At 45.9% G+C, this 25,171-nt stretch overlaps 1 protein-coding gene across 1 annotated transcript in view; it reads left to right on the forward strand.

Moving 5' to 3' along the window:
• Window positions 1-13,684: 13,684 nt before the first annotated feature.
• Window positions 13,685-25,171, forward strand: part of EGFR (epidermal growth factor receptor) — a 202,758-nt gene continuing 191,271 nt past the window's right edge. The window contains exon 1 of the mRNA XM_040644520.1: window positions 13,685-13,944. Within this exon, the coding sequence (XP_040500454.1) occupies window positions 13,857-13,944 (88 nt within the window). The 5' untranslated portion in view covers window positions 13,685-13,856. The remainder of the gene's footprint in view (window positions 13,945-25,171) is intronic.

Here is a 25,171-nt window from a genome sequence, read left to right on the forward strand (position 1 = left end):
TGTTATCATGTCCAATCTTACCTCTAGATTCTACCCAAACGGAAATTATAGGAAGTCTGAAACATCAATAAAGATTATTGTTATGCTAAGCTTTTAGAGTCTGCTAAAATACAACAGTATTTAGAGAAATGTGTCACCAGCTTCTTCCCTTTTCCAACTGTAGGTACATATACTTCAGTGCAGAAATGAGAGGTAAGCATGACCGTAGTGTCTGAGTGTTTCAAGTTATCGCCGAGGAACTGTCTAAATAACATCTGCTTTACCTTAAAATCCTTACTATTTCTTGGCAATTATGGCAGAAATGTTTTGGCAGCCCTACCAAAGCACAGCAGCTTGAAGGCACACAAGATACAGCAGCAGAAGAGGAAAAAGGAGAGAGAAACAAGCATTTGCCCTGCAACTCAGCAATTCTGCTCCCAGTTATTTACCCCAGCGAAATAAAAACACATGTCTACACAGACTTGTACCTGAATATCCATAGCAATTTTATGGATATCGATAACAGCCAAGAAATGGAAACAACCCGATGTCCCACAGCTGGTGATGGATGAACAAAATACGGCGTATCCATACAATGGAGCACTCAGGAATGAAAGGAGCAAACTACGCGCGAACACAACAACATGGATGAATCTCAAAAACCAGATGCAAAATACTTCACACTGTGTAACTCTTTTCAAAGCCTAGACTCCTTCTGAAATCCTAGAAAATGCCAACTAGTCTATAGTGACGTAAGGCAGATCAGTAGTTGCGTGAAGCAAGGGGCAAAGAGAGGGGTCTGCAAAGAGTACAAACCTTTTGGGGGAGATGAAAATGTCCCCTCTCTTTTTGTTTGAAGTTTTTATTTTTTAAGTAATTTCTACACCCAATGTGGGGCCCCAACTGACAACCCCGAGATCAAGAGCCAGCCAGGTGCTCCAAAATGTCCCGTCTTGATGGTGACTTCACAGACCTTTGTAATGTTAGCACTCATTGAATTTTACACTTTTAACAGATACAGGTTATCGTATGTAAACTATACCTCCATCCAGTCGATAATTTTTTTTCACAAATGGTCAACAAGTACATGAAAAATCTCATTAGACAATAGGGAAATGCAAATCTAAACCATATAAAGCCATTTAATGCATGCATTTTACTGCACATAAATTACACCTTAATTTTTAAAGTGGAAATCTTAAAAAGAATTAAAATAAATTTTCTTTTAAAATCAGAAACAAAACACTCAGAACTGCCACTTGCAAATGTGTGAAATCAGTACTCCAGGTTATTCCCCTAGCATTGCTTGGAAATACTCTAAATGTCTTTCCGTAAGGAACCAGGAAAATAAATCATAGTACATACATCAACGGAAGTGCCATATTACGGCAAAAAGAATCCCACTCAGGTACCTGCAGGTTCTGATGTAGCTGATTAACCCCTCCCCATTGAAACCTGTTCTCGACCTGCTTCCAAGACTGTAGATTAGACCATTTCTCTCCTTTGCTTTCCCCCCTTATCTCCTGAGCCTTTTTCACATTGGAGGCCCCAAAGCTCAGGACTCTAATCACGTGTCCTTAGCAAGTATATTCTCTACTAATCCCTTTATGATCTTGTTGAATCTCAAGACTTTGAGTAGTATCTGTATATTGATGATTGCATTTTTTATCTCTTGCCTGGACCTCTGTCCTAAAGCCCAAACTCCTAGATCCAACTCCTTACCTAATATCTCCATTTGAAAATCAAAAAGGATCTCACACATAGCAAGTTCAAAACCCGATTCTTAGATTTCCCCCTTCCAAACCTCTCTTTCCCTTCTGTTTTCCATCTCGGTGAAGACTACCATCTCCTACTTGCTGACCAAGGCCTTGAGGTCATCACTGGTTCTTGTCTCTCTCTCTCATTCCCCAGATTCAACTTACCAGTAATTTGTGTCAGCTCTTATATCTAACTACATCCAGAATTTGCCCCATGTCATCACCTCCACAGCGCCAAGCCAGGCCCACATCTCACCTGGGTTATTGCAATAGCCACTTCCCTACCTTCATTCCATTCTGGACACAGCTCCCCCAAAAGGGATCCAGCAAAGACCTAAGTCAATCATGGATGTCACTTCTCTGTTCAAAGTCTTCCAATTTTTCTCCATTTATTTTTTAGTAAAAGCTGAAAACATTACAATGCCTTACCAAGGCCCTGTGGTCCCCCTGCCCCTCTGATCTCAGCCCCTGCCCGTCTGATCTCAGCTCCTGCCCCTCTCCCTCTCCCCACTCCATTCCGGCCACACTGGCTTTCTTGCTGCCCCCTGTATAAACAAGGCCTCCCCCTTCCTCCAGACCCCTGCCTGACTCACTGACTCTCCTCCATGCATTCAAATGCTCCCTTCTGGGGCACCTGGGTGGCTCAGTTGGTTAAGCGTCTGCCTTTGACTCAGGTCATGATGTCAGGGTCCTGGGATCAAGCCCTGCATTGGGCTCCCTGCTCAGTGCGGGGCGGGGGGGGGGGCTGCTTCTTCCTCTCCCATTCCCCCTGCTTGTTCTCTCTCTCAATCTCTGTCAAATAAATAAATAAAGCCTAAAAAAAAAAATGCTCCCTCCTCACTGAGGCCCTCCACACCATCTCACTTAAATTCATTGATCTTTATGCTCCTTCCTTACTTTGTTGTTTGCATAGCACTTATCCTGTAACATCTATGTGTACTGGCAGTCTGCCACCCATTAGAGTATGTGCTTGGCACTGTTCTAACAATTTGGGGACGGAACGGAAAAGCAGTGCCCAGGACACAGAAGTCTCTGAACCAAGCGTATGTGTACAATGATGATGTCTGAGGAGTTTACGACACATGTAACTGGAACTCCCTGAAGGACATCTTCCACTCGCTGTTCTCCTTAACCCCAACAAGATATGCAAAAGAGGGCAAAGGTCTATATAGTCTCCGTAGCTCCGTTTCCCACTGGTGTAAGAGGTGACAAATCAATAAACTGCATCCCGGCTGCTGCTGGAGAAAAAGAACTGATTTCTGGGGATAAACCACCTTGGAGGGCACCTGGGTGGCTCAGTCAGTGAAGCCTTCAGCAGGGGCCTGGGATTGAGCCCCATGGCGGGCTCCTTGCTCAGCGGGGAGCCGGCTTCTCCCTCTGCCTGCCACTCCCCATGCTGTGCTTGCTCTCCCTTCCCCCTCTCTCTGTGTCAAATAAACAAATAAAATCTAAAAAAAAAACAAAAAACAAAAAAAAAAAACCCACCTTGGAGAGGGCACAGCATCCTGGAGCTGGTCCTGGATTGTCTGTTCATACTGGGGTTGGGTAACATTCCAGCCAGAATCCTGGAACCAGAAAAGGGGGCCCTGCAGGAGCTAAAAGCAGCTGGAACATGGACAGAAGCACTGAATTTTCCAGAGACAGTCCCTTCCCGTCTTCTGTACCCAGAGAGCCGCTGTGGTTAACGGGAAGATGCGTCACTGACCAGACTGGTCCACGAAGTTGCTCGAAGCCACAGAATTTATCTTAATCTTTATGTAGAACTTGGGGTCATTAGATCTTCCAGGGATAGGTAAAGATGTCATACCCCAGTAAACACACAGCCGGCTGACCTACCTAGGGCAACTATAGGGATCGGGTGACTGGGAGCAGATGAGAGCTTCTCTGCTCCCCAGTTTCAGCGGGGGTGGGGAGGTTGTCTCCTCCAGAAGACATGGCCGTGGACTAGGGTGAGGGGAGTGCGTGCTGGAGGAAAGGCTCAGCTCTACGTCAAAGCAGGCTGACCAGGAGAACCCCGGCTCAGTCTAGGGTAAACCTAGAGCAATACAACGTGTTGGGGAGGAGAGGCACCTCTGTGCTTGGCTGGGGAGCCCCGCTTCTTGGGACATGCCCTCTATGGTGGAGGGCCAGGGCTTCTATCATGGGGCTAGGAGTCATGGGGCTAGGTGCTCAACCCACTGCTCCTCTTGCTGGTTCCCTGAGGTCCCCCGTGTCCCTCATGGTCCACTCAGTGTTGCTAGCTGAAAAAGAAACTCCCCTGCCAGTTTCCCTGGAGACATCTGGGACCTCCCTCTCCTGCAGGTGCTGGGCAAAAAAGACAATGCAGGAAGGCTAACAGTTTCAAAGAGAAACTTGAGAACCATCCCAAATCTCAGAAAAGAGGGGGTGGGGAGGGGAACCAATATTCCCCTTCTGCCATCCTGCAGAAACCAGGGAACGACCCTCAATTCTCCCTGGCTAGTCCTGCTTCCAATCCCTCTTTTAAAAGTGAAAGATTTACAAAGAGACAAAAAAGCTCCCCAGGAGGAAAAAAGGGGGGCAAACATAATAAAAAGAAGGAATTACAAATACCATACATACATATCCCCAGGTGTGGCTCAGATGCAGGGCTGGCTTCCCACAAGTCTCAGGTGAAGCTCTACAATGTCAGAATCCCAAAGAAATCCTGGCCAAGCACCTGGGGCGGTGGGGGGTTGGGGGCAGGAGGCTCTGGGGTTTCCCCAGGGCAACTGCCTCCAGTCTGTGCAAGGCTCTCAGAGCACTACCAGCCTCCTCCTACCACTCTCTGCACTTGGCCTCAAAATCCCTCCGTGCATACAGCTAACTTTCACCTTCACAGCTGCTCTAAGATCCCAGTATCAGTCTGGAACCCGAGACTTCTCCCCACCCCCACCCCACAGGAAGGGAAGCAGGATTAAAAGCAACCTTTGAAGAAAGGCAGTCGGGGAGCTATTGTGCTGAGGCTCCGGCTGGGCAAGGGCTCCAGCCGGCTCGGAAAGTGCCAGTTGATGGAGTCCACGGCGTGGTCCCTGTTAGCGCGTCCATCTGCAGACGGCTGGAGCGCTGACTGTGGGTGCCAGTCCTCTTTGGGACATTCATTGCCCTTTTTTCCCCTGCAGCTGCTACAGCAAATAGCAGTTCTTTTGAAGGCCAGGAACAAGGCTGGTCCTCAAAGTTCATAATTAGAAATCTCAGAGAGAAATCATTGTTGCTAAGTTATGCCATGGGGAAGGGGGTCTTCTTTTTTTTTAATTAAAAAAATCAATGACTAATTTTATGTTTAGATTGTTCATATGACCGTGAAGACCAACTGAAGGATAAATCTAAGGGGATGCACTCCAGGACTCAGAGCTGAGCCAGTGAACAGTCTTTGTTCACTGCTCTGTCTGCATATACAGAAAACTCCAGGGAAATGGAAGAATGTTATGTATGTGACCCATAGCTCCAAAAACACATGTACGTGGCAGATTTTGTCAGGTGCTATGTGCTAGGTGCTTACATGATTTCAGGTCATAACAAACCTGTGGGGCAAACACTTATGACAATTTTCGGGGGAAAAAAACGAAGGCTTTTGGTTGGAAAGCTCAAAAAAATAAAACATGTTCAAAGTTGCATTTAGTTCATGGCAATTTTTACATCATATGGTTACTTTGTGTTCCCCCACCCAGTAAAAAAAAAAAAATATATATATATATAATATTTACATATATGTGTGTGTATAAAATATACAGAATATTAATACATATATTGTTTTTAGGCAAACAGGCTTGAGCAGTGGGATGCAGACAGGCCCTTCTGGTCCACCTCAAAATACCCATAGGCACTAGCTGACCAATGGGCTACTTACGACTGGGCACAGTTACCAAAAAAAGGGAGGGGGCGCCTGGGTGGCACAGCGGTTAAGGTTCTGCCTTCGGCTCAGGGCGTGATCCTGGCATTATGGGATCGAGCCCCACATCAGGCTCTTCCGCTATGAGCCTGCTTCTTCCTCTCCCACTCCCCCTGCTTGTGTTCCCTCTCTCTCTGGCTGTCTCTATCTCTGTCGAATAAATAAATAAATAAAATCTTTAAAAAAAAAAAAAAAAGGGAGAATTCCCTATGTCGCCAGACCCCCTCATCTTCCCCTTTTATTTATTTTTTATTTTTTATAATAATATTTTTTATTATATTATGTTAGTCACCATACAGTACATCCCTGGTTTCTGATGTAAAGTTCGATGATTCATTAGTTACGTATAACACCCAGTACTCATCACCACTGTGATGAACCCTCCTTGATACGCATCACCCAGTTCAAATAGATTTTTTGAACTATCGCAGTCTGTGTAGAAAACCCCATTATTAGTTTTTCATACTAGCTTTTTAAAGAACCCCCCCCCATCTTCCCCTTTTAAAAACAGCCCCCACCCACTGCCTCGGGGCAGACAGCCTCTCCTCTGCCATCCTGCCGCCTCTCCCTTGCGGTGTATTCAATACACTTCTACCCCCTTTGTTCTGCCTCAGGTGAATTCTTTCGCTTCTGGAGCCACAGGCTTCTACCTGATCATCGCCCCACATCTGGGGGCCCCCATCCAATCGAGAGACACCCCATTTAGGTACCACATACGTATTACAGAAACATATACATGAATGCTTATGTATCAAACAGAAAATAATTTAATATAAAGTATACATAAAATATACAAATATTTAATTAGGGGTTGAATACTTTTGTATAAGTTAAAGTATGTTAGAGTGTAAGGGAATAAGAAACAACCTGAAGATTCTGATAGCCTGACAAAGGGATGATTCTCTCCCACTCTCCATGCCCATCATGCAGATGTCACCTGTGTGTCCAGCAGAAGGATCTATCTGCTCCCTGCCATCAGTTCCACTCCGGGCCCAGGCTGAGGAGGAAGTCCAGTCTCCGGAGCATTACCAGCCAACAAGAAAGAGGGAGAGGTGTCGCAGGGAAGCCTACCCAGCTTCCGAGAGCTTCCACCAAGAAGGGACACATTTCCCTCCATTAACATGGCCTACAGCTGACTTCCAGGGGACCAGAAAGGACCATTCCCTTGGGGGTTGGGGTAACCAGATCCTGAGGGACACACACAGGATTTCCCCGATGGGCTACAAGGAATTGTTCTCAAGGGAGATTGCTCAGAAGGAAAGGCAGTAGGCACTTGCCAAATCATCTTACCAGGTAACGAAACTAAATGCCACACTGTCAGAACTCACTAATCTCCGATAACCCGGACATCTCCCGAAATGCAGGCCCTGAGAATTTATTTTTATAGAATAGTAAAACATCCTATTTTGGGTGGTGTTTAGAAATCAGTGAAATTGGGGCACCCGGGTGGCTCAGTCGGTGAAGCGTCTGCCTTCGGCTCAGGTCATGATCTCAGGGTTCTGGGATGGAGCCCCACCTCGGGCTCCCTGCTCAGTGGGAAGCCGGCTTCTCCCTCTCCCTCTGCTGTTCCACCTGCTTCTGCTCTCTCATTCTCTCTGTCAAATAAATAAATAAAATATTAAAAAAAAAAAGAAAAGAAATCAGTGAAATTGATGATTAAGGTAGAAAGGTTCTTATTCTTTTTTTTATAATTTTTTTTATTATGTTAGTCACCATACAGTACATCCCTGGTTTCTGATGTAAAAGTTCGATGATTCATTAGTTGCGTATAACACCCAGTGCACCATGCAACACGTGCCCTCCTTACTACCCATCACCAGCCTATCCCATTCCCTCACCCCCCTCCCCTCTGAAGCCCTCAGTTTGTTTCTTACACAGACTCATCTGGTTAGTCTAGGTGACCTTTTGCAGGCTGACTCTAATTTCTAGGAGAGCAGGAAGTGGTGACTGATCCCTGTCTCCCAGCCGTCCCAGACTCAGGGAACGTAGAGTTAAATGCTATTTATTCCAACTGTGAATTTTAATACACTAGCTAACAACCCCAAGAACTGCTTTGGGTTTTATTTTATTACTGAAATGTTATTTATCGATCCTCCCCCTCCATTCATCTGGACAAGGGGCTCACCCTGTAAAATGGCCCCACCTCCTCAGTCTAAGTGGAAACTCGGGCTTTCCTGTGGCTCAGCTCTGCAAAGTTAACAACGGCAATAATGTCTCATTTTCCATTCAGTTGCAGAAATAGGAAAGCAATGAACTTAGATTTCTTTAGCCCTGTTGAGCATTTTTAACTTACCACATCCTCCTCCTTACAGACCTACAGACCCCGCCACCATCTAAAAATGCCATTTTGAGGGGTACCTGGCTGTGAGTCAGGAGAGCATTTGACTCTTCATCTCAGGGTTAAGTTCGAGCCCCATGCTGGGTGTAGAGATTACTTAAAAAAAAAATCTTAAAAAAATTAAAATGCCACTTTGAATCCAACTTCTGGAGACTTCCTCAAAAGTGATTTTTTCCTTGTTTAGTACAGATAAATCCTTTATTCGCTGCATCTATATTCTTTGTGAAGAAAAATAAAGTGACACAATTCTCCTAATTTGTGAAGTTTCCTGAATTCCCATTTAGAAGAATATAAGCTTGACAACAGGTCTTTGCCACATGACCTTTATTATCTCAGAAGAGACAGAATTATATTAATTAATATAATTAAATTAGAAATAGCTAAAGTACCTCAAAATGTCTCTAGCTGCTTTCTAATGAAGCACATAATCTATCATTTATTATAATTTATTATAAACAGATAAGCTGGACAAAACTTGCTGATTTGCAAGATAAGCAATAATATTTAGTGCAGACACCCTCCTAAACCCCCACCTCCTACCCCCGATTTTCAACCTCTGCGGGCTCATGGTCAGCTCATCGTACATGGTCATTGTACGTACACCATCCGTTGAGAAGTAGGTCTGCTTTCTCTATCCTACAACAGGACTCTGTCTCCAATAATTTTTAATTGATATATATATATAATACATAAATTAAAATTTATATATATGTATATATATAAATTAAAATATCTGCCTGTAGAATGTCAACTATGATAATAGTATAACCATGAGCAGTGATAAACATCTGTTTTTTTAAAAAAATCGAAATGTGTTCAACTTTGAAATATGCTAATTTAAGGTGAGGTCTATCATGATATACAGTGTATTATGACCTCTGGACCAAAATCTATCAACAAACGCATATGCCCACACATGAGGTGAGCGAGGGTGAGCTGGAAGGAGAAGGGAAGATAAGGAAAACCAGACGAGAATCATACCTACAGAATGGTTGACGTTAGATTGCTGATCCAGGAAGGGGGCAGCTGCAAGCTTTAATGCCCACAGTAGCCACACAGCATCCATGAGCAGATGAAGTTTGGTGGTGTCAGTGTGAGCTGGAGACATAATAACCTTTCTGAAAGGGACAGTTATCACCCAGCTTATTGCCATGGGGCTTGAAAGCAGACCCAGTCGACCTGCACTTCTCACTTTTCAAAAGAAACAGAAAATCCATATTTTAAATGTGAAATATCCTGATTTTTAAATGTTGCCATTCAGGGCGCCTGGGTGGCTCAGTCGTTACATGTCTGCCTTCGGCTGGGGGTCATGATCCCAGGGCTCTAGGATCGAGCCCCCTATCGGGCTCCCTGCTCCGCCGGGAGCCTGCTTCTTCCTGTCCCTCTCCCCCTGCTTGTGTTCCCTCTCTCGCTGTCTCTCTGTCAAATAAATAAAATCTTTGGAAAAAAAAAAAAGAACTTATCTCAAACAAATCATTTTAAAATCAGAAAGGGGAATGAAGCATGAGAGACTATGGACTCTGAGAAACAAACTGAGGGCTTCGGAGGGGAGGGGGGTGGGGGAATGGGATAGACTGGTGATGGGTGGTGGGGAGGGCACGTATTGCATGGTGCACTGGGTGTTATACGCAACTAATGAATCATTGAACTTTACAACAAAAACCAGGGATGTACTGTATGGTAACTAACATAATATAATAAAAAATATTATTATAAAAAAAGATTACTTTAAATAAATAAATGTTGCCATTAATTCAATTAAGAGAAATACTGAACAAGCTACAAGAGCCACATGTGTATCCTGAACTGATCTTCAGGCCACCAGTTGCAACCCTGAGGCTCATGTTCTGGTTATAACTCTCCCTGACAAAAGCAGTCATACCGTGGACAAAATTATTTAATTTCAGTTTTAAACCTTTAACATGGGCAAAGCATTGTGCAGGGCCCAGAAACTTCCTACAAGATCCCTTGCAAAGTAATTAACAAACATCTCAACAATGCCAGAAACAAGTATTCAGAAATGTGATCCTGCTTTTTAAGCATTACGTAACCCTCAACCCTAGAGATAATGAATACTAATGACATATGGTGCTAATAAGAATACTAATGGCAAATGAATGCCTCAGCAGTTTTGTGTCAGCAAATTATCTCTTCCCTACTCTGCCCGAGATAGGTCTCAACTCAGAGTCAAACGCAAATAACTTGACTCAAAGGGAGAGAATACATGGCTGAAGAAACCAAGAAAGTCTCTCACCAGGAGCCCCGCCCCCCCCCCGCCCCCAACCTCAGCAGGGGGCCTACTGAGGTCACTGACCTTTATCTTACAGAAATAGGTGATGCCTATTCACAGTACAAAATTGCAAAGGTTGAAAGAACCATTGAAAAATAAGCCTCCTTCCAACCCCTACCCCAGTGAATTCTTGTCCCCAGAGGCAACCCCTTTACTGCATTCTTGTGTCTTCTTGAAATATGTCTTCAGAAGAGCGGTTGAATGGATGGACATTGAAATGGGAACCTATTTTAGAAATGCATGTTCTTCTGGAATTTTGGATTGGAAGGGACCTATTTCAGCCCTTAATTCACAACGTCCCTTAGTATTGCTCCTGCCTACAAAGATTTCTAAGGATGAGAAACCATTCCACTCAGAGGCAGCTCATTCTACTTTTAGATAGCTCTAGTAGTTTCCAAAAGATTATTTTTAAAAATTTTGAAATCTGCCAATCTGGTGTTTTTCCTCATCACTCTGCTTTGCCCTCAAGGGCCAGAGAAAACAGGCGGTCAAATGCCTCTCGTCTAGGAAGGAACTTAAAATATTTGACACCCTTCTTTCTTTACCCTGTCCAATAACCCGTTTCTCCTCCCTTTCCACAGTGTGTGGTTGCAGGGGACTCACCACCATGTTCTTCTAGAGAAGATTAAACTCCGATTTAAAACACTCAGAAAGCTTAAGAAGAAGAAAACTGCTCATCAGAGGAGCAGAACAGTTTCCAATTTGTAGCTGGCAAAGAGAATGAACAGGCTGTGTTATGAAAATTGATAGACCATATGACATTTAATATGGGAAACAGGGTCTCAACACATATCTGCTAATATGGTGTGTATGGGTGCTTTCCCCAGAAATTTGTTGACCAAGCAGAAATTTTGCTTGTAACTTCTCTAAAAACTTTCCAAGACATATTCTGAAATAGAATTTGGGGTCCTGATGTCTCTATTTGAAAAGCTGGAGTATTAGAGTGATGGAGAACATGGCCTGGATTTGGGTTCAAGGCTGGCTAGCAAATCACACTTTGCTACATTGGGGAAGTTATTTATCTAACCTTTCCAAGCCAGTGTCATCTTACTATAAAAGGCAAACAAAGTGTAACCTAACCCATGGGTAGTCAGATGAGCTAATTTCTGATCAGTACTTAGCATGGAGTCGGGGCTGCAACTGCTATTCCTGTGGTGGTCGTGGTGGTGGCCTTTGCCTGGGATGTGGCCTGGTACGTGCCCTGGGGGCACTCTCTGCAGAGACTGGTGCCTGGGAACCCTTTATGGAAAGTCCACGCCGGACACAGCTCTGCTCTAAGAGGATGCCATTCCTGCCAGGATGGCCATATAGTTTCTCACTTCACAAGTAACACATTATCAGTACACTCCATGTACCTGCCAGAGAGTACAAAATCATCTGGAATGTCACCCCGTACATCACAAACTCAGAGGAGAAACTCCAACTTGAGAAGGTACCCCAGTAGGATGTTAAGGTCATCCATTCCTGTCCATTCCTTGGGATCAACCCAGTATCAGATGGTGTGTCTGAAGTGTCTCACTGCCTCCTTGTTTTCCTAAAGCTTTGTTTCCTGAGATGCCATCAGATCAGATCAAAGGTTGTTGGGACAAAATATCGCTACAGAGGTTAGTACTATTACAAAGAGCTGGCTAGTGAGAGCTCTGCGGCCTTTACACATTGTCTTCTTCTGAGGGGCCCATGGAAGAAATTGCTAGTAGTCTTAAAAATTAGCTGTAGCTTTAATTGTTCGGTTTTTAACATGTGGACGCTATGATTGGTGCCACCCCTCATATTTCCTTGACAGAAGCGTTACAGCCAAGTGTGTGGCCTTGCTAAGGAAATGCTCAGGACTTTGTTGAGTGTAAGACTCACTTCCCAGGTTCGTTCTGTGTTCCACTGTGATGTTTCTGGTCTGCTCTTCTCCAGCTTGTGCTACTGCTGTGGCTGTGTTTCTCTGCACACTGCTTTAAGTCCTTGTCTGGAACAGGTGGAGGAAACCAAAACGTGGGCTTTGCAGAACCGTGGTAGCCTTCCTCACACGGGGGTGGGGGGTGTTAAATGAGCTCAGAAGGCTCAGTGGTTGTTCTTGATAAAACAAAGGAATAAACAAGAATGACTCTAAATTCAGATGAAGAAATACAGGTCCTGTGGATGCTGAGAAGCCCTGTGCGCTGGACCCCTCCTCCAGCAGCAGGAAAGTTCCGGGCTCGAACTCCACAAGGTTGAGGTTGGTGATTCCTACTCAAACAGTGGGGAGACCAGAGTCGAACAGGGCTGAATGTCACTAGTGAACCTTGCGAGGGGAGGAGGGAATCTGGTTGGCGAATGGGGCCAGCTGCTCCCTGTCTGGGGAAAGAACAGTGAGAATAGGCCCTATTTTGCAAAAGAAAAGTAGCTCGAGTTTCCGCAGCGGAGAAAGTGTCATTCCTTCTGGCCCAACCCTTAGTGAATTTCCCGTCTTTCTCCTGCTTAACTTACCTGGTTGTCTCAGGGCAGTGGGGCACTTAGCTTCTCTAAAAGTGTCTCCACCGGTGTCTGTGTTAAGCCTTTATTCGAAGCGCGCTTGTCTTTTGCGAAGGGATTGACCACACGCGTTTGCTTTTTAGGTACCCCTCGCTGGTTCCTGGCATATACATGCTGTGGACTCATTCATTCAACTAATATTTTCCAAGGCCCGTCTCTGAGCCAGAGTTGGGTCCCCTTATTTCAGCCAATTTCTAGGGTGCTTGACGGGATGCGAAGGACCCTCAGACTTGAGAGCTCAAACTCAGATGCTTGGCACTCCTGCCACGAGGAACGACTTGGCTGCCAGGCCAGCCTCTGACCCCCATTAGGATCCTGGGGTGCAGTAGAGAAGTTGGGGGCCAGAATAAAGGAGTGGTTTCCCAACCCTGCCATTATCTGGCCTTGGGCCTAAGGCGCGGCCAGTTTGCCCAGAGCTGGTACAAGTTTGCTCCGCGAGTTGGAGGGACGCGAAAGGCGAAAATGGGGGACCGTGGTACAAATTTGGCTCAACGGAGGGTGGGTCACTGAGTAACTGTGCCAGTCCGCGAGGACTGGGTCTTGAGGGACAGCGCAGGGAACGTCCCAGTCGGACACGAACTCCTAAGGGCGCCCGCTGGGCTCCCGGACGCCGCCGCGTCTCTCCACCCCGGGCCTCCCCCGTGCGCTCGCACCGACAGGGGCCCCCGCGGCCCGCCACCTCTCTAGTCGGGGCCCGCCTGCGGTCTTCGCTGCGGATTCCTCCTCCCTTCTCGCGCGCTGCTCGTCCTCGGCTCCTCCCGAGCCCTCCTCCGCCGCCTGGTCCCTCCTCCTTTCGGCCCAGCCTTCCCGGCCCCCGCCCCCGCGAGCGAGACGTCTGGGCAGCCCCCGGCGCAGCGCGGCGGCAGCAGCCTCCGCCCCCCGCACGGTGTGCACGCCCGCGGTCAGGGCGGCCCGAGTCCCGAGCCAGTCCTGAGCTAGTCCCGAGCGAGCGCCCGCGGCCGCCTTCTCCCAGACCGGACGACAGGCTACCTCCGCGTCCACCCGAGTCCCGTCTCGCCGCCGCGGCACTCGCCGCGCACGGCCGCCCGAGCCAGTCCCGACTAATTGCGGAGACCCCTGAGCCAGCGCCTGGGAGCAACGATGCGACCCTCCGGGACGGTGGGAGCCGCGCTCCTGGCACTGCTGGCTGCGCACTTCCAGGCGAGTCCGGCGCTGGAGGAAAAGAAAGGTAAGGGCGAGTCCCGCCGGCCCCACGCCGCCGCCCGACGCGCTGCGACCCGCAGCCGGCCCAGCTCGCGCTCGCCGCACCGGCTCGGCGTCCCGCGCCTCCCGCCCCTCCTTTCCTGTTTCCTTGAGGATCAGCGGCGCTTCTGGCCGGGACCGTGGGAGGAACTGGACGTTTCGTTTCTGGGCTGGGCGAGTCTAAGGCGGCCCAGGACGGGAGGCTCCCTGCGCGGGGCAGCGGGGCTGCGGGCGGGGTGTGGGAACCACCGGCTGGAGCTCGGCGCCCCGGAGCGCTCGCAACTTTCTGTCCTCACTTTCGGGGCCTCCTGCGCCGGGTCCGCCGACGAAGGCAGAAACTTGTCGCGGGGCGGCTCTGGTTCCCGCGGTGCCGGCTAGCGTTCCCGCATGTGTGCCCCACGCCTGTTCTCCCGAAGGGCCAGGCCGGGCCCGGGGCGCGCGCCCGAGGGGCTTTGGGAAGCTGGGGAGCGACCCCCCGGGAACCGTCTCACTCCTCGGGCCTCTTGGGACAGGCGGCTTCCCAGGCAGACCCACCGCACGTCCCCCCGGGACACCCGGGTCTCGTACTTGAGCCTCTCGGCTGGACCCGGGTCCAGGCCTGGAGGGTGGGGGGTGTCGCAGGACCCTGCAAGCCCTTTTCCCAGGTGTGGTGCTGCAACCCTGAGCTGAGAGGCCCGAGGGTCTCGCGTCTGCCTCTACCTGTGGCTACGAGGAAGGAAAGCCCCTAGTTTCCTCTTAAGCAAAAAAGGGGGTGGGGTCGAACCCGCCCCTTGGGCGCAGACCCCCGGCACTAGCCCCGCTCTCCATCCTCCTGCAGGCGGGGGTGGGGGGACACCCAGGCTCCTTGCCAGCCCAGAGCTCCCTCCCAAGCGTCCACGCCCCTCGGGCTTGTAGGGTTTCGTTAAGTCGTCCCTTCCCGGGAACTTCCGAGATTGGCCCCCACCTGCAGCCCTTCGGTTGGGTATCCAGGCTTTAAGGTGGAGCTGGGCAGAACGGGGCACCAGCAGCGGCGGCACAGCTGCGTCCTGCTGCCGAACTTCATACGGGCAGAACCCATCCTAGTCAAGTCCCCACGGTTTTTCAAAATCAGGCTCACAGCAAACTTTCCTTCTCAAAATCCCGAGATTTCCTCTTTGGGATGTTCCTGTTCTTTTAGCTTTTTGAAGAGTTTGCCATTGGGCCAATCAAAATATTAAACATAATTTTTTAAAAAAAGAATTGGTGTCCATGGTTCATGGGTGCCAAATGTCCAGACTGAACATGAGCGAGTCTGGCTTCGTGACTGCCGGCCATAAACCCACTTGACATGAGCAACATGCCTTAGAAGGTTTAATTACACAATTTCAAAATCAAGCAATCCGGGTTCCAGGACTCAGGTCTGTACTTGCTGTTGATGTCATTGGCACAGGGAGTCGGGGTTTGGTACTGAGTGAGTTTGTTAGGGGAGCATTAACGCATAAACCAGTGGTTCCCAAACTTTGCTGTACGTTAGAATCACTTGGGATTTTAACAAAACAAAACGAAAACTGATGTCTTGCTCCCACCCCCAGACATTCTGATTTCATTGGTCTGGGATGAGACCTGGGCATCAGGATTTTTAAAAGCTCCTCCGGTGATTGTGTCGGCCAGCCAAGTTTGGGAGTCAAGTCTCTGGAAAGCTTACCTGCCAGTGTATGGAACATACAATCTTTTGGAACATCTGGAGTGTTAACAATCTTGCAAAATATACGAAAGAGGAGGTGGGGGGTGATTTCAGTAATAAGCGATTGGCCTTTTCACTGACAGAGCTGGTGGAAAGCTTTGAGTCCTCTAAGGGGTCCGAAGGGCTTCCCTTCATCTATGCTGGGGGAGTCCTGGAGACTGGTCCTGCTGCAGAATCAGCCAACAATAGAGTCCTCTTTAGCAGGTCGAATCTCCCTCTCTGCTACCAGGGACCCGCTCCTTATTTTCAGTTGACTCTTGGAGCGCTTCCAAAGCATCACTTTTTTGTTTTACTCCAGAAGTGTTCACAGCTCTTTGCTGTTACCCCTTTGAACACTGCTATTAGTGCTTGGAGATTTGTTTCTGAGAAAAATACAAACCACTTAATTTGACTGTCCTGTATTCGCTTAAAATGGAATGCTCTTGCACAAAATTGTGAGAGTAGGCGAACAAACATCATTGTTAAAGTAATGTTAAAAAAAAACTATTTTAAAGGGTAAATTATTAAAGAGATAAAATGAGATATTTTTATAAAAGGTGTTAAAAACCCATATCAGATTCAGTCTATTCAAGAAAATTTGTTCACTTGAGAGAGACTTTTTTGGTTCTAAGATATGGTATCTTCTGTTCTTATTGCACTTGGTACTGTCAAACACTGTTATAACTGTCCTTTTAATCCTTACATTAAGCATATGTAGTGGGTATTCTATTTATAAAATGGGAAACTGAGGTACAGAGAAGCAAAGTGACTTCCACATTTAGTAAGAAGCAGAGGCAGGATTCAAACTCAGGCCTTCTCACTCTGGAGTCCTGCCTCAGCCACCTAACTCCACCGCCTCGTGTGAGTGCTGGTTTCCAGAGAGCCCGCTCAGGTGTGTGTGATTATCTAATGTTAGGTGCTGGGAGGGGGGAGGAAAAAGACCAGGGAACGGGCTCCTTAGGATTGGTCTTGGTGTGAAACTTGGAACAGACGTCTATCTGGTGGTCTAGACTCACTTATTTCCTCAGTAATGGCTCTGTTTGCCTTATGTGGTGGCTGGTGGGTCACCAGAACAGCCTTGAACTTGGAGATTGCTCAGGGGTTGTTGAGCAAGCCCCTTCCTCTTGCAAAATGGAGAGGTCAAGGTGCTGCTCTGGAAGAGACCCTGTGTGGTATTCTGGACAGTGCAGGAATTCTCAAGTGAGGAACCTGCCCCAGCTCCTCCTCTGAAGACATTCTCGGTTCAGTAGGTCTGGGCTGTGTTGAAGAGGAATAAATGAGAGGATTTGAATTGTATCCCAAGTGAAGAACCACTACCCTCTTTTCTCCAGGGGGTTCAGATGTGAGGAAGGTCAGTTCAGTCCTGGCCTGGAAGCCAGGAGGTCTGTCTTCTCATTTCAGCTCTGTGTCAAGGTGGACATGTCACTTACTAGCTCCAGGCTCCTGAGTCCTCATTTCTAAATTCAAGGTGTATTTACTGAGTGCGTAGAATGTGCCAGACATAATGAGTTAACAGGGGCAGGGGTGATCTTAATAGTTCCTACTATTGTTTCCACAGTGTGATTCTTTAAGCCATTGATTAACTACAGATGGTCCTTGATTTACGATGGTTCGTCTTAAAATTTTTTCTTTATGATGGTGTGAAAGCAATGCACATTAAGTAGAAACTGTACTTGGAATTTTAATTTGGATTTTTTTCCCGGGCTGGTGATATGCGGTACAATCCTCTCCCGTGATCCTGGGTGGTGGCAAGAAGCTGCGGCTCCCAGTCAGCCACGCACTTACGAGGGTCAACGACCGACACGCTCACAACCATCTTGTTTTTCACTTTTAGGACAGAATTTGATAAATTACATGAGATCTTCAACACTTCATATAAAGTAGACTTTGTGTTAGATTTTATCCACCTGTAAGCTAACGTGAGTGTTCTGAGCACGTTTAAGGTAGGTGAGGCTAAGCTATGATGTTTGGTAGGTAAGGTGTATTAAATGCATTTTCAACTTAAAATGTTTTACTTTACAATGGGCTTATGGGAACATGGCCCCTCATAAGTCAAGGAAGATTAGAGGTGTATTAGTAAATTGCTTTCCAATTCGGAAAAGGAGAGCAGCAGTCTGTGTACCCATCATGTGTTCATACCCGTGTGGTTCTGTCTAGCAGTAACCGGTTGATGGCTCCAGTAGGGTTTTGACCATTATTTCTGGCTTTATGTATTTAGTTCCATAGTCCAAAAATTTTCAGAAACTCATTCTGAAGTTTGAAGAAGCCGATTGCTAAAATCCATTGTGCTACATAATTAGACTTGGTCCACGTGACAGCACTAACATGTTTTGAAATGTTTTTAGAGGTAGTGTCAGTAAAGATGAAGGATTCCGCTCTGTTTAAAAAGAAAATACTCTTTTTTTTTTTCCCTTTGATGTAAGCTTCAAGACCAGCAGCTAGTGTCTGAAAGTTTTCTGACGGAGTGGCAAGCCAACTCTACTATTAAATTGATGATGGATGTTAAGGGAAGAGAGCCCCACACTGGTGCCTCAGGCCCCGAAATTAGGGTGGGATCAGAATGTTAGGGACACTCAGCTTGTTAAAGGAGCCACCTGGGCAATCACTGGGCCCTTGCCCTGTGGCTTGCTGTGGAAGTTGTGTGTGTGTGTGTGTGTTTAATTTGGACTTAGTAAGTACAATAGAAACGGGCTTATTTAAAGTTAGGTTTTACTAATAGGGGTATGTTTTGAGAAAAGCTCAGAGTTCTAGAATGATTCATTCACCCAGGCATTATTTCCATGTATACAATTTCAAAGCTAGATTCAGCTCCTCAGATCTGTACTGCACTACTTTTGTTTTCTTCTGTCACTTTTGGACATTTGACGTTATCTTAAACATTTTTGGCCTCAGTTATTACTGGTTTATTCTTGAACCATCAATACCTAGGGAATAGAATATAAACCTGTTCCCATGGACCATTCCTATTGACATCATAGCTTTTTTTTTTTTTTTTAAAGATTTTATTTATTTATTCGACAGAGAGAGAGATAGCCAGCGAGAGAGGGAACACAAGCAGGGGGAGTGGGAGAGGAAGAAGCAGGCTCCCAGCAGAGGATCCTGATGTGGGGCTCGATCTCAGAATGCCGGGATCGCGCCCTGAGCCGAAGGCAGCCGCTTAACGACTGAGCCACCCAGGCGCCCTGACATCATAGCTTCTGTCCGTTTCTTCTTTTTCATTTTCCTCCTAAAAGGTTGTCTTTTCGAAGACAATTCCAACAGTTGGCTCTTTGCGCAACATGTCAGGGTAGTTTGCCATCCCGCCCATGGGCCTGAGCAGGTTAGTTTGAATTCAGGCAAGGATCCAATCTTATGTCAAATAACCGGTTTGACGGAAATTTTCACTTTTTCAGAGTCATTAGGTACGGCCTCCTTCCTACACATTTAGAGAGACACACTCAGTTCAGTTGTCTAGAAGTTCCCTGAGCCAGCTGGGAGCAGGAGGGGTATTTAGGGCCAGCGAGCCTTGGTGGCATGTTTACTTAGCCTTGTTAGAAACTAAGTGCTGGATTTGACATTTTAATTTCCAAAGGCCCTGAAGTATAATATCAAATGCCTGACCCTGTTGACTAAGCATCTGTGAATTGCATATGCTTAAAATAAATTCTACTTCTACCAAATTTCAGCAGCTTGCTTCAGAAAGTAGTATGTGAAACGCAGGGGGATAGAATTTCCTTCTTCACTCCAAGTTCTATCCCATGCTGGTGGGCCAGCACACCTGGCCCTGATTTAGTAGAAATAATTACATAAGTTAACCGCTATTGTTTGTCCTTTGAGTATGAGGACACGAAGTGCTACCTATTACAACTTAGGCTTTTGTTTTCTTTGTGTTTGAGCCGCAGCGAGCAGTTTGCACTGTTCCATCCACATCTGGAGACTTAGGAACGAATCAGAGTTGCTACTTGCCCTTTGGTCATTTAGGGGAAGAGAAATCTATAGATAGCAAGTGTGAAACAGTGTCACAGAAGCAATGATAGAATTCTGTACGGGATGAAGTCTTCTGGTATTATTTTTTGCTTTTAATTCCACCTGGAGAGGGGGCCGGGTATCACCCCAAGCCGTAGGTTATTTCCCTGGAGAACACAATACGAAGGCATCCCAAGAGTAGGTCCAGTAGTAGCAAAGGCCCCAGGAGCTCTGGGAAGAGAAGGGGGAGATGGGGAGGCTGTACTTCACAAAAGCTTGGCGGTCCTCCCGTCTGAGGGGAGGCTCACTGGGGAGGTCCAAGCTGGGAACTGGCAGGGTGGGTTTGGTGTTTGAGAAAGATGACTGTAGCAGCCGCGTGGGGAGTGGATGGCAGAGGCAACAGTGGAGATGGGGAGCTAGGTGGCTTCTGCGGGCCAGGAGAGATGGAGAACGGGAGAGCAGTGAGGATGCAGGACAAGTGACCAGGCTGACCTGGAGGCAGTTAATGTGTAACCAGTACAAGAAGGAGAGGATCCCAGGTGACGCACGGGGCTCTGACTTGGAAGACAAGATAAAGGCTGTTGCCCCTCATAGACGCTGTGCTATGTGAAGTGCTCAGATGGAAAAGTCGAGGGCGCAGTCGAGTATATGGGTCTGGAGTCCAAGAGAGCAGCGTGGCCAGATTGTCATTTTATGAGATGTTTCAATTGTGGACATTGTCTTTGGCCATAAAAGAACCCGCCCCCAGCCTGTCTTATGCTCACTGTCTCCGTCCGTATCGAGCCGAGCTGGGTTCTGGATTACCAGCTGCTTTCTCTACTAGGCGGCTGTGGTTACCAGCCTGATTAGTTGCAGTTATGAGCAACTGATAAGTAATATAATGTGCGTCTAAGTACATTGGGAATCATATTTGTGTAATGCTGCAAATCCTCAGATGGGAGTCCCGCTTTTCCTATTTACGACAGCGTCAGATTCCTTGGGTTGTACCTTAGTGACTGGACTGAAAAGACTAGGAGGTGACTTTTTTTTTTTTTTTTTGGAACCCTGAATGTACCTTGGAATCACATGAGGAGAATAAAAAAGTTTGGCAAGCCAGTACACAAGTTTTTAAAAACTCCTTAGGCGATCCTGATGCGTGCATTAAGTGGTGTGTGTAGCTTGTGGCAGAGGAGAAGTTTTGTCTTTGTTCTCAGACTCCCATTTCTTACTCATTGCCTGAGCTTCCTCAAGGTCCAGGAACAGTTTTATATTTCATTAGCAAATCGTCTCAAAGTTGAATTTTTTTCCCATGAATTCATGAAAAGTCTATTACAGTGGCTCTCGGTGTGTTTCCCACGGGAGCAGCCGCAGCCCTTTGAAGCTGATAGACGCGCACATTCTTGGATCCCCTACCTGGACCTCGGAATGGGATGCTTACGGGGATGGGGCTTGCGGTCTGAGACGAGGAGCCCTCCAGGAGATTCTGACGCACGCCAGTTCTAGGCCCACAGACACTGCATGCAGAACTCATGCTGGGTTCTGCGTCTACGAGAGGAATAAGGTAGCTGCGTATCTTCAAAGCTCCCATATTTGGAAGGGCTGGCCAGGGAGAGAGACGGGAACAACCCATGTAATGCAACATCTTATAATAGATGCGTTTTGGGATTTCAGTGGGAGCCCCAAAATGGGGTTAGTCCTATTTCTGTGATGGGGGCAGTTTCTCAGGAGAGAACATTTGGCTGGATCTCAACCGTGAGATTTTGCCCTGTCTCCAGGCAAAGGGAGAAGAATGAGGACACGCTTGTGACTTGGTGCTCCTTCAGCAAGCCCACCATCACCGGTTATCATAGAAATGTGAATGTCTTATTAGAGCACCTGCTAAGGTTTTAGAATTTCCTGCATTATTTTCCTAAACAACCACAAGGAAACAATGTCAAAAGTAAAGAGCCTGAGAGATGACACATTTTTCATTTAAAAATGAAAATGGCATTTTGTTAAACTTGCGGCCAGATGTGAAGAATTGAACTGGAGTCTGGATTATAGTTGATAGTTTTAGCATTCTTCCCAGGAGCATTCTTCCCTACAACTTGTTGTGAATAAGAAAAATGATTACTTGGCATCCTTTATTTAACTACAGAAAACAGAGAGAAACAAAAGTCTTCATAATTCTAGACATAATAAATTCACGCTGAATCACGTTGAAGTCAGAAAATGTCTCTCACGTTCACTGAGCCACCGTCGCCTTTGAGTTAGAAGACATCTATGCCCTGATTCACTGTTGAAATTGCAGAGATTTACCTGTTGATTTGCAGAGAGCATCTGGAAGCAGGTAGATTCGTAACAAAGGCTGTTGGTGCTGCCCTGGGTACTCATGCCTTATGGAAGAGGAAATGTGGAAGTGGTTCCAGGCCACTTTACTTAGCAGTGGTTTGAAGGATTTTACTCTAAAACCAGAAACGTGACACCTGAGGGTTACCTACGGTGCACATGCAGTCCTCACACATGGTCTAATGAGATCATTATAACTATTTGAAAGTTCCTTTCTCTTACTCCTGATTTTGTAGAGAATTGATAACATTGCGTATAATCTCTCCGATATGACAAACTGACATTTTGAGGCGAAAACTGTGCATGTTTTAGTTCCTTTACCCATACTCATAAATTTATCACTATTTTAGAGTCTGGAATAAAAACAAATCACTTCTTGAATCTGGGCTAGTCCTCAAGGACGTTGCCTGTGTGCCTGGAAAAATTCTTACCATCGTAAATGAGATTTCAGAAAGGTTTTCAGAAAGATTTTTTTTGTAACATCAGAAGCCTGGCTTTGCTTGTTTACCAGCAACACTGACTATCTGACAACTGCTGGCTTGTCTGTGTTGACACAGTGTCTATTTCATTCTTCTGTATCACAAGCCATAGCAGATGGTTAAATTGTGCTGAGCAAGATAATTAGACAAACTATTTTAAGTGTATTCTAGTAGTACTAACTTGCAAGATCCGTTTTTGGAAGTATATTTTAATATAGTATTAGGAATTTAAATAATTATCTCTTTTCCAAGAAAAGAAAAAAAAAAAAAAAAACAGAACCCCCTGCCCAGTTTCACCTACTTTTGATTCCAGATGAATGCAGAAAAAAGGTGGTTGTTGAAAAATTATTATGCCACCTGTTGGCTTTTAAGATACTGATTTTTAAGGGGCTTTTACCTATGATGAATTCAGAACATTTTCTTGGCTTTGATTTGCTGCAAAGTTAATAGAGAATCGGAAACCTTATCCTTATAGTTATTCTTGATTTCTTTACCTCTGCTGGCATTTCCTAGTAGTTGAATAGACTGTACGCATGCGGTGTACTTATGAGTGAGAATAATGTATTGCCTTAATCTGTCCTCCCTCCCTTCCTTCCTTTCCCGCTTCCTTCCTCTCTTTCTTTTTTGCAAGCTGTTATGAATAAATCTTCACCAAGAAAGAAAATTTTGATGTATGACTATAAATGAAAAACTTTGACAAATGACTGCAAAAATATACTATGTAATGTTTTAAAGTTAGAATGTCAAAGGCATTCTGTGTTTGATTATTTTTAATACAAATATGAAGAGACATGTATCATTCCTTCAAAAGTTGTATTGCTGAAGGAGTTTTACTTAGGATATGACGTAATGCATTTTCCCCCTGCAATCTGTTGTTAGTTATAGTAGAGAAGAGAGGTTAGAATCTACCTTCCCAGTTTCAGCTTCCATAAAATAACTAAACGGGGTGGTTTGATGCTCCTTGCAGCTGGAAACATCTATGAAATTAAAAGCAAACCTAAATGCATGCAAGACACGGATTTGAACTTGTAAATAATAGGTGTGCTGTCTCTGTGATTTAGATGCTGAAACACTGACGTCATCATCATAATACCACTTTGCATTCGTATAGCACTTTACAGTTTACACAGTGCCTTAACATCCATCTCTCCAAGCTTCCTAACAACCCCACAGGATGGGGGTAATTATCCACGTTTGAAGGTGAAGGACTCAGGCTTTCAGCGATTATTTGCCCATGATTGCCGTGCTAGTCAACACGTGGGTGCGGGGACTTTCCCTGCTGTACCACAGATGCCGTTTCCAGACACCTGGACTAGATGTCGCCAAAACCCTCCTTCCTCCTCCTCTAAGACAGCATTGCTCTTTCGCTGGTGATGCTCTCACTGGTAGTCCTATTCGTGAATCGGAAAACTAACAAAATATTCTCAAATTCTTTGTTACACTTCTGTTACTTATACCCAGTACCCTCACAATTTTGGTATATTCTGCTCCAGTTTTGTTCTTTCCCACTTTTTTCTTGTTATGAAGTATTTTTTTCAGAGTTAAGTCTTTTATATGTGCATTGTAATTGCACATTTCATATGATACAGGGCAATAAATTTATGAGCCTTGAAAACATCTACTTTAGAAATTAGCACTATGACCTTTTGAAGTTGTGTCATCCGCTTCTGTGAATCGCCAGACCCACGAATAGCTGCAGTAAAAATGAGGAGAGAAAGCAACTTGGTAGCAGGTGTGTCCGTCAGCAATGCCGTGGCAAAATGTGGGAACTCACACAGATCCATAGTCATTTCTGTGACTTAAATCAAGCACACGCTTGAACTCGTAAGGGTATATAAATAGCCATTATGAAGAGGACAAACTTAACAAATTGTGCACATTCCAGGGTTGCTGATTTCCTGTGTCAGGTCCTTTGTAAGAAGCCATTCTGTTTGAGATTATACATGGAAGCATTGACTTCCAGGAGAAATTATTACAGAAATCACAGTGCTCCCTAGAGGAACGTCATTATTAGAATGAATAGAATGTGTGACGTGACAGCTAGAAGATCTCTCATGGATGGTGGGGTATCTTTTCCAAAAGGAATTTCAGAATACAGTGTTTACTTTCCTCCTTTAGGAAGGAAAGAACTTTTTTTCTTATTGTTTATTTCTAACATCGTGGAAACTTGAGCACTCCAGCAGAAATTCCCTCCACAAATGTTTCTATTTCTGAATTATAAAGCAAAGTAGGAAAAACTCCCATATGTAAACTGAGTAAATGATCTCTAGCTGTCGTTGATGTTGTGCAGGTTTAGACAATATTACTCAGGGAAAACATTGATTCTTTAGAGCCAAAGATGATGCATCCATCCCTTGTTGAATAAGTAAACTCTTCCAGCCGGCATGCAGTTAGTGTGTTGATTTTCAGGGTGGCTTGCTTAGTAATTGGCCTCTATGCATTGCAGAAGTTATTTGGGCAAAAGCTATGCCACTTCACCTCCACTCAACAAAAGTCCGCCCAGCCAAGGCGGAGCAAAGTTGAGCAATTTGCTGAAGTGGGACGATGTAAGGAGGCAGACTAGTTGCTCCGTTTTTCACTTCACTTTTGACTTCTAAACACTCTCCCTCATATAAATGCAGACTCAGTGATGTGCCTGGTTTGGAGGACAGGCATCGAGTGGGAAAACTCCCAGACGGATGGAAGACCTGGGTGGTTATCGGAGTCCGTCTTCCCTCATGCCAGAGTCTTGTTCTTAAAGTCTTCAGGCTTTTAGAGTGTTGGGCAATGGCTACGACATATTCATAATGTTGCCCAGTTGC

This window comes from Ursus maritimus, unplaced genomic scaffold (assembly GCF_017311325.1).
Source record: "Ursus maritimus isolate PB19 unplaced genomic scaffold, ASM1731132v1 scaffold_3, whole genome shotgun sequence".
NCBI classification, from domain to species: Eukaryota; Metazoa; Chordata; class Mammalia; order Carnivora; family Ursidae; genus Ursus; species Ursus maritimus.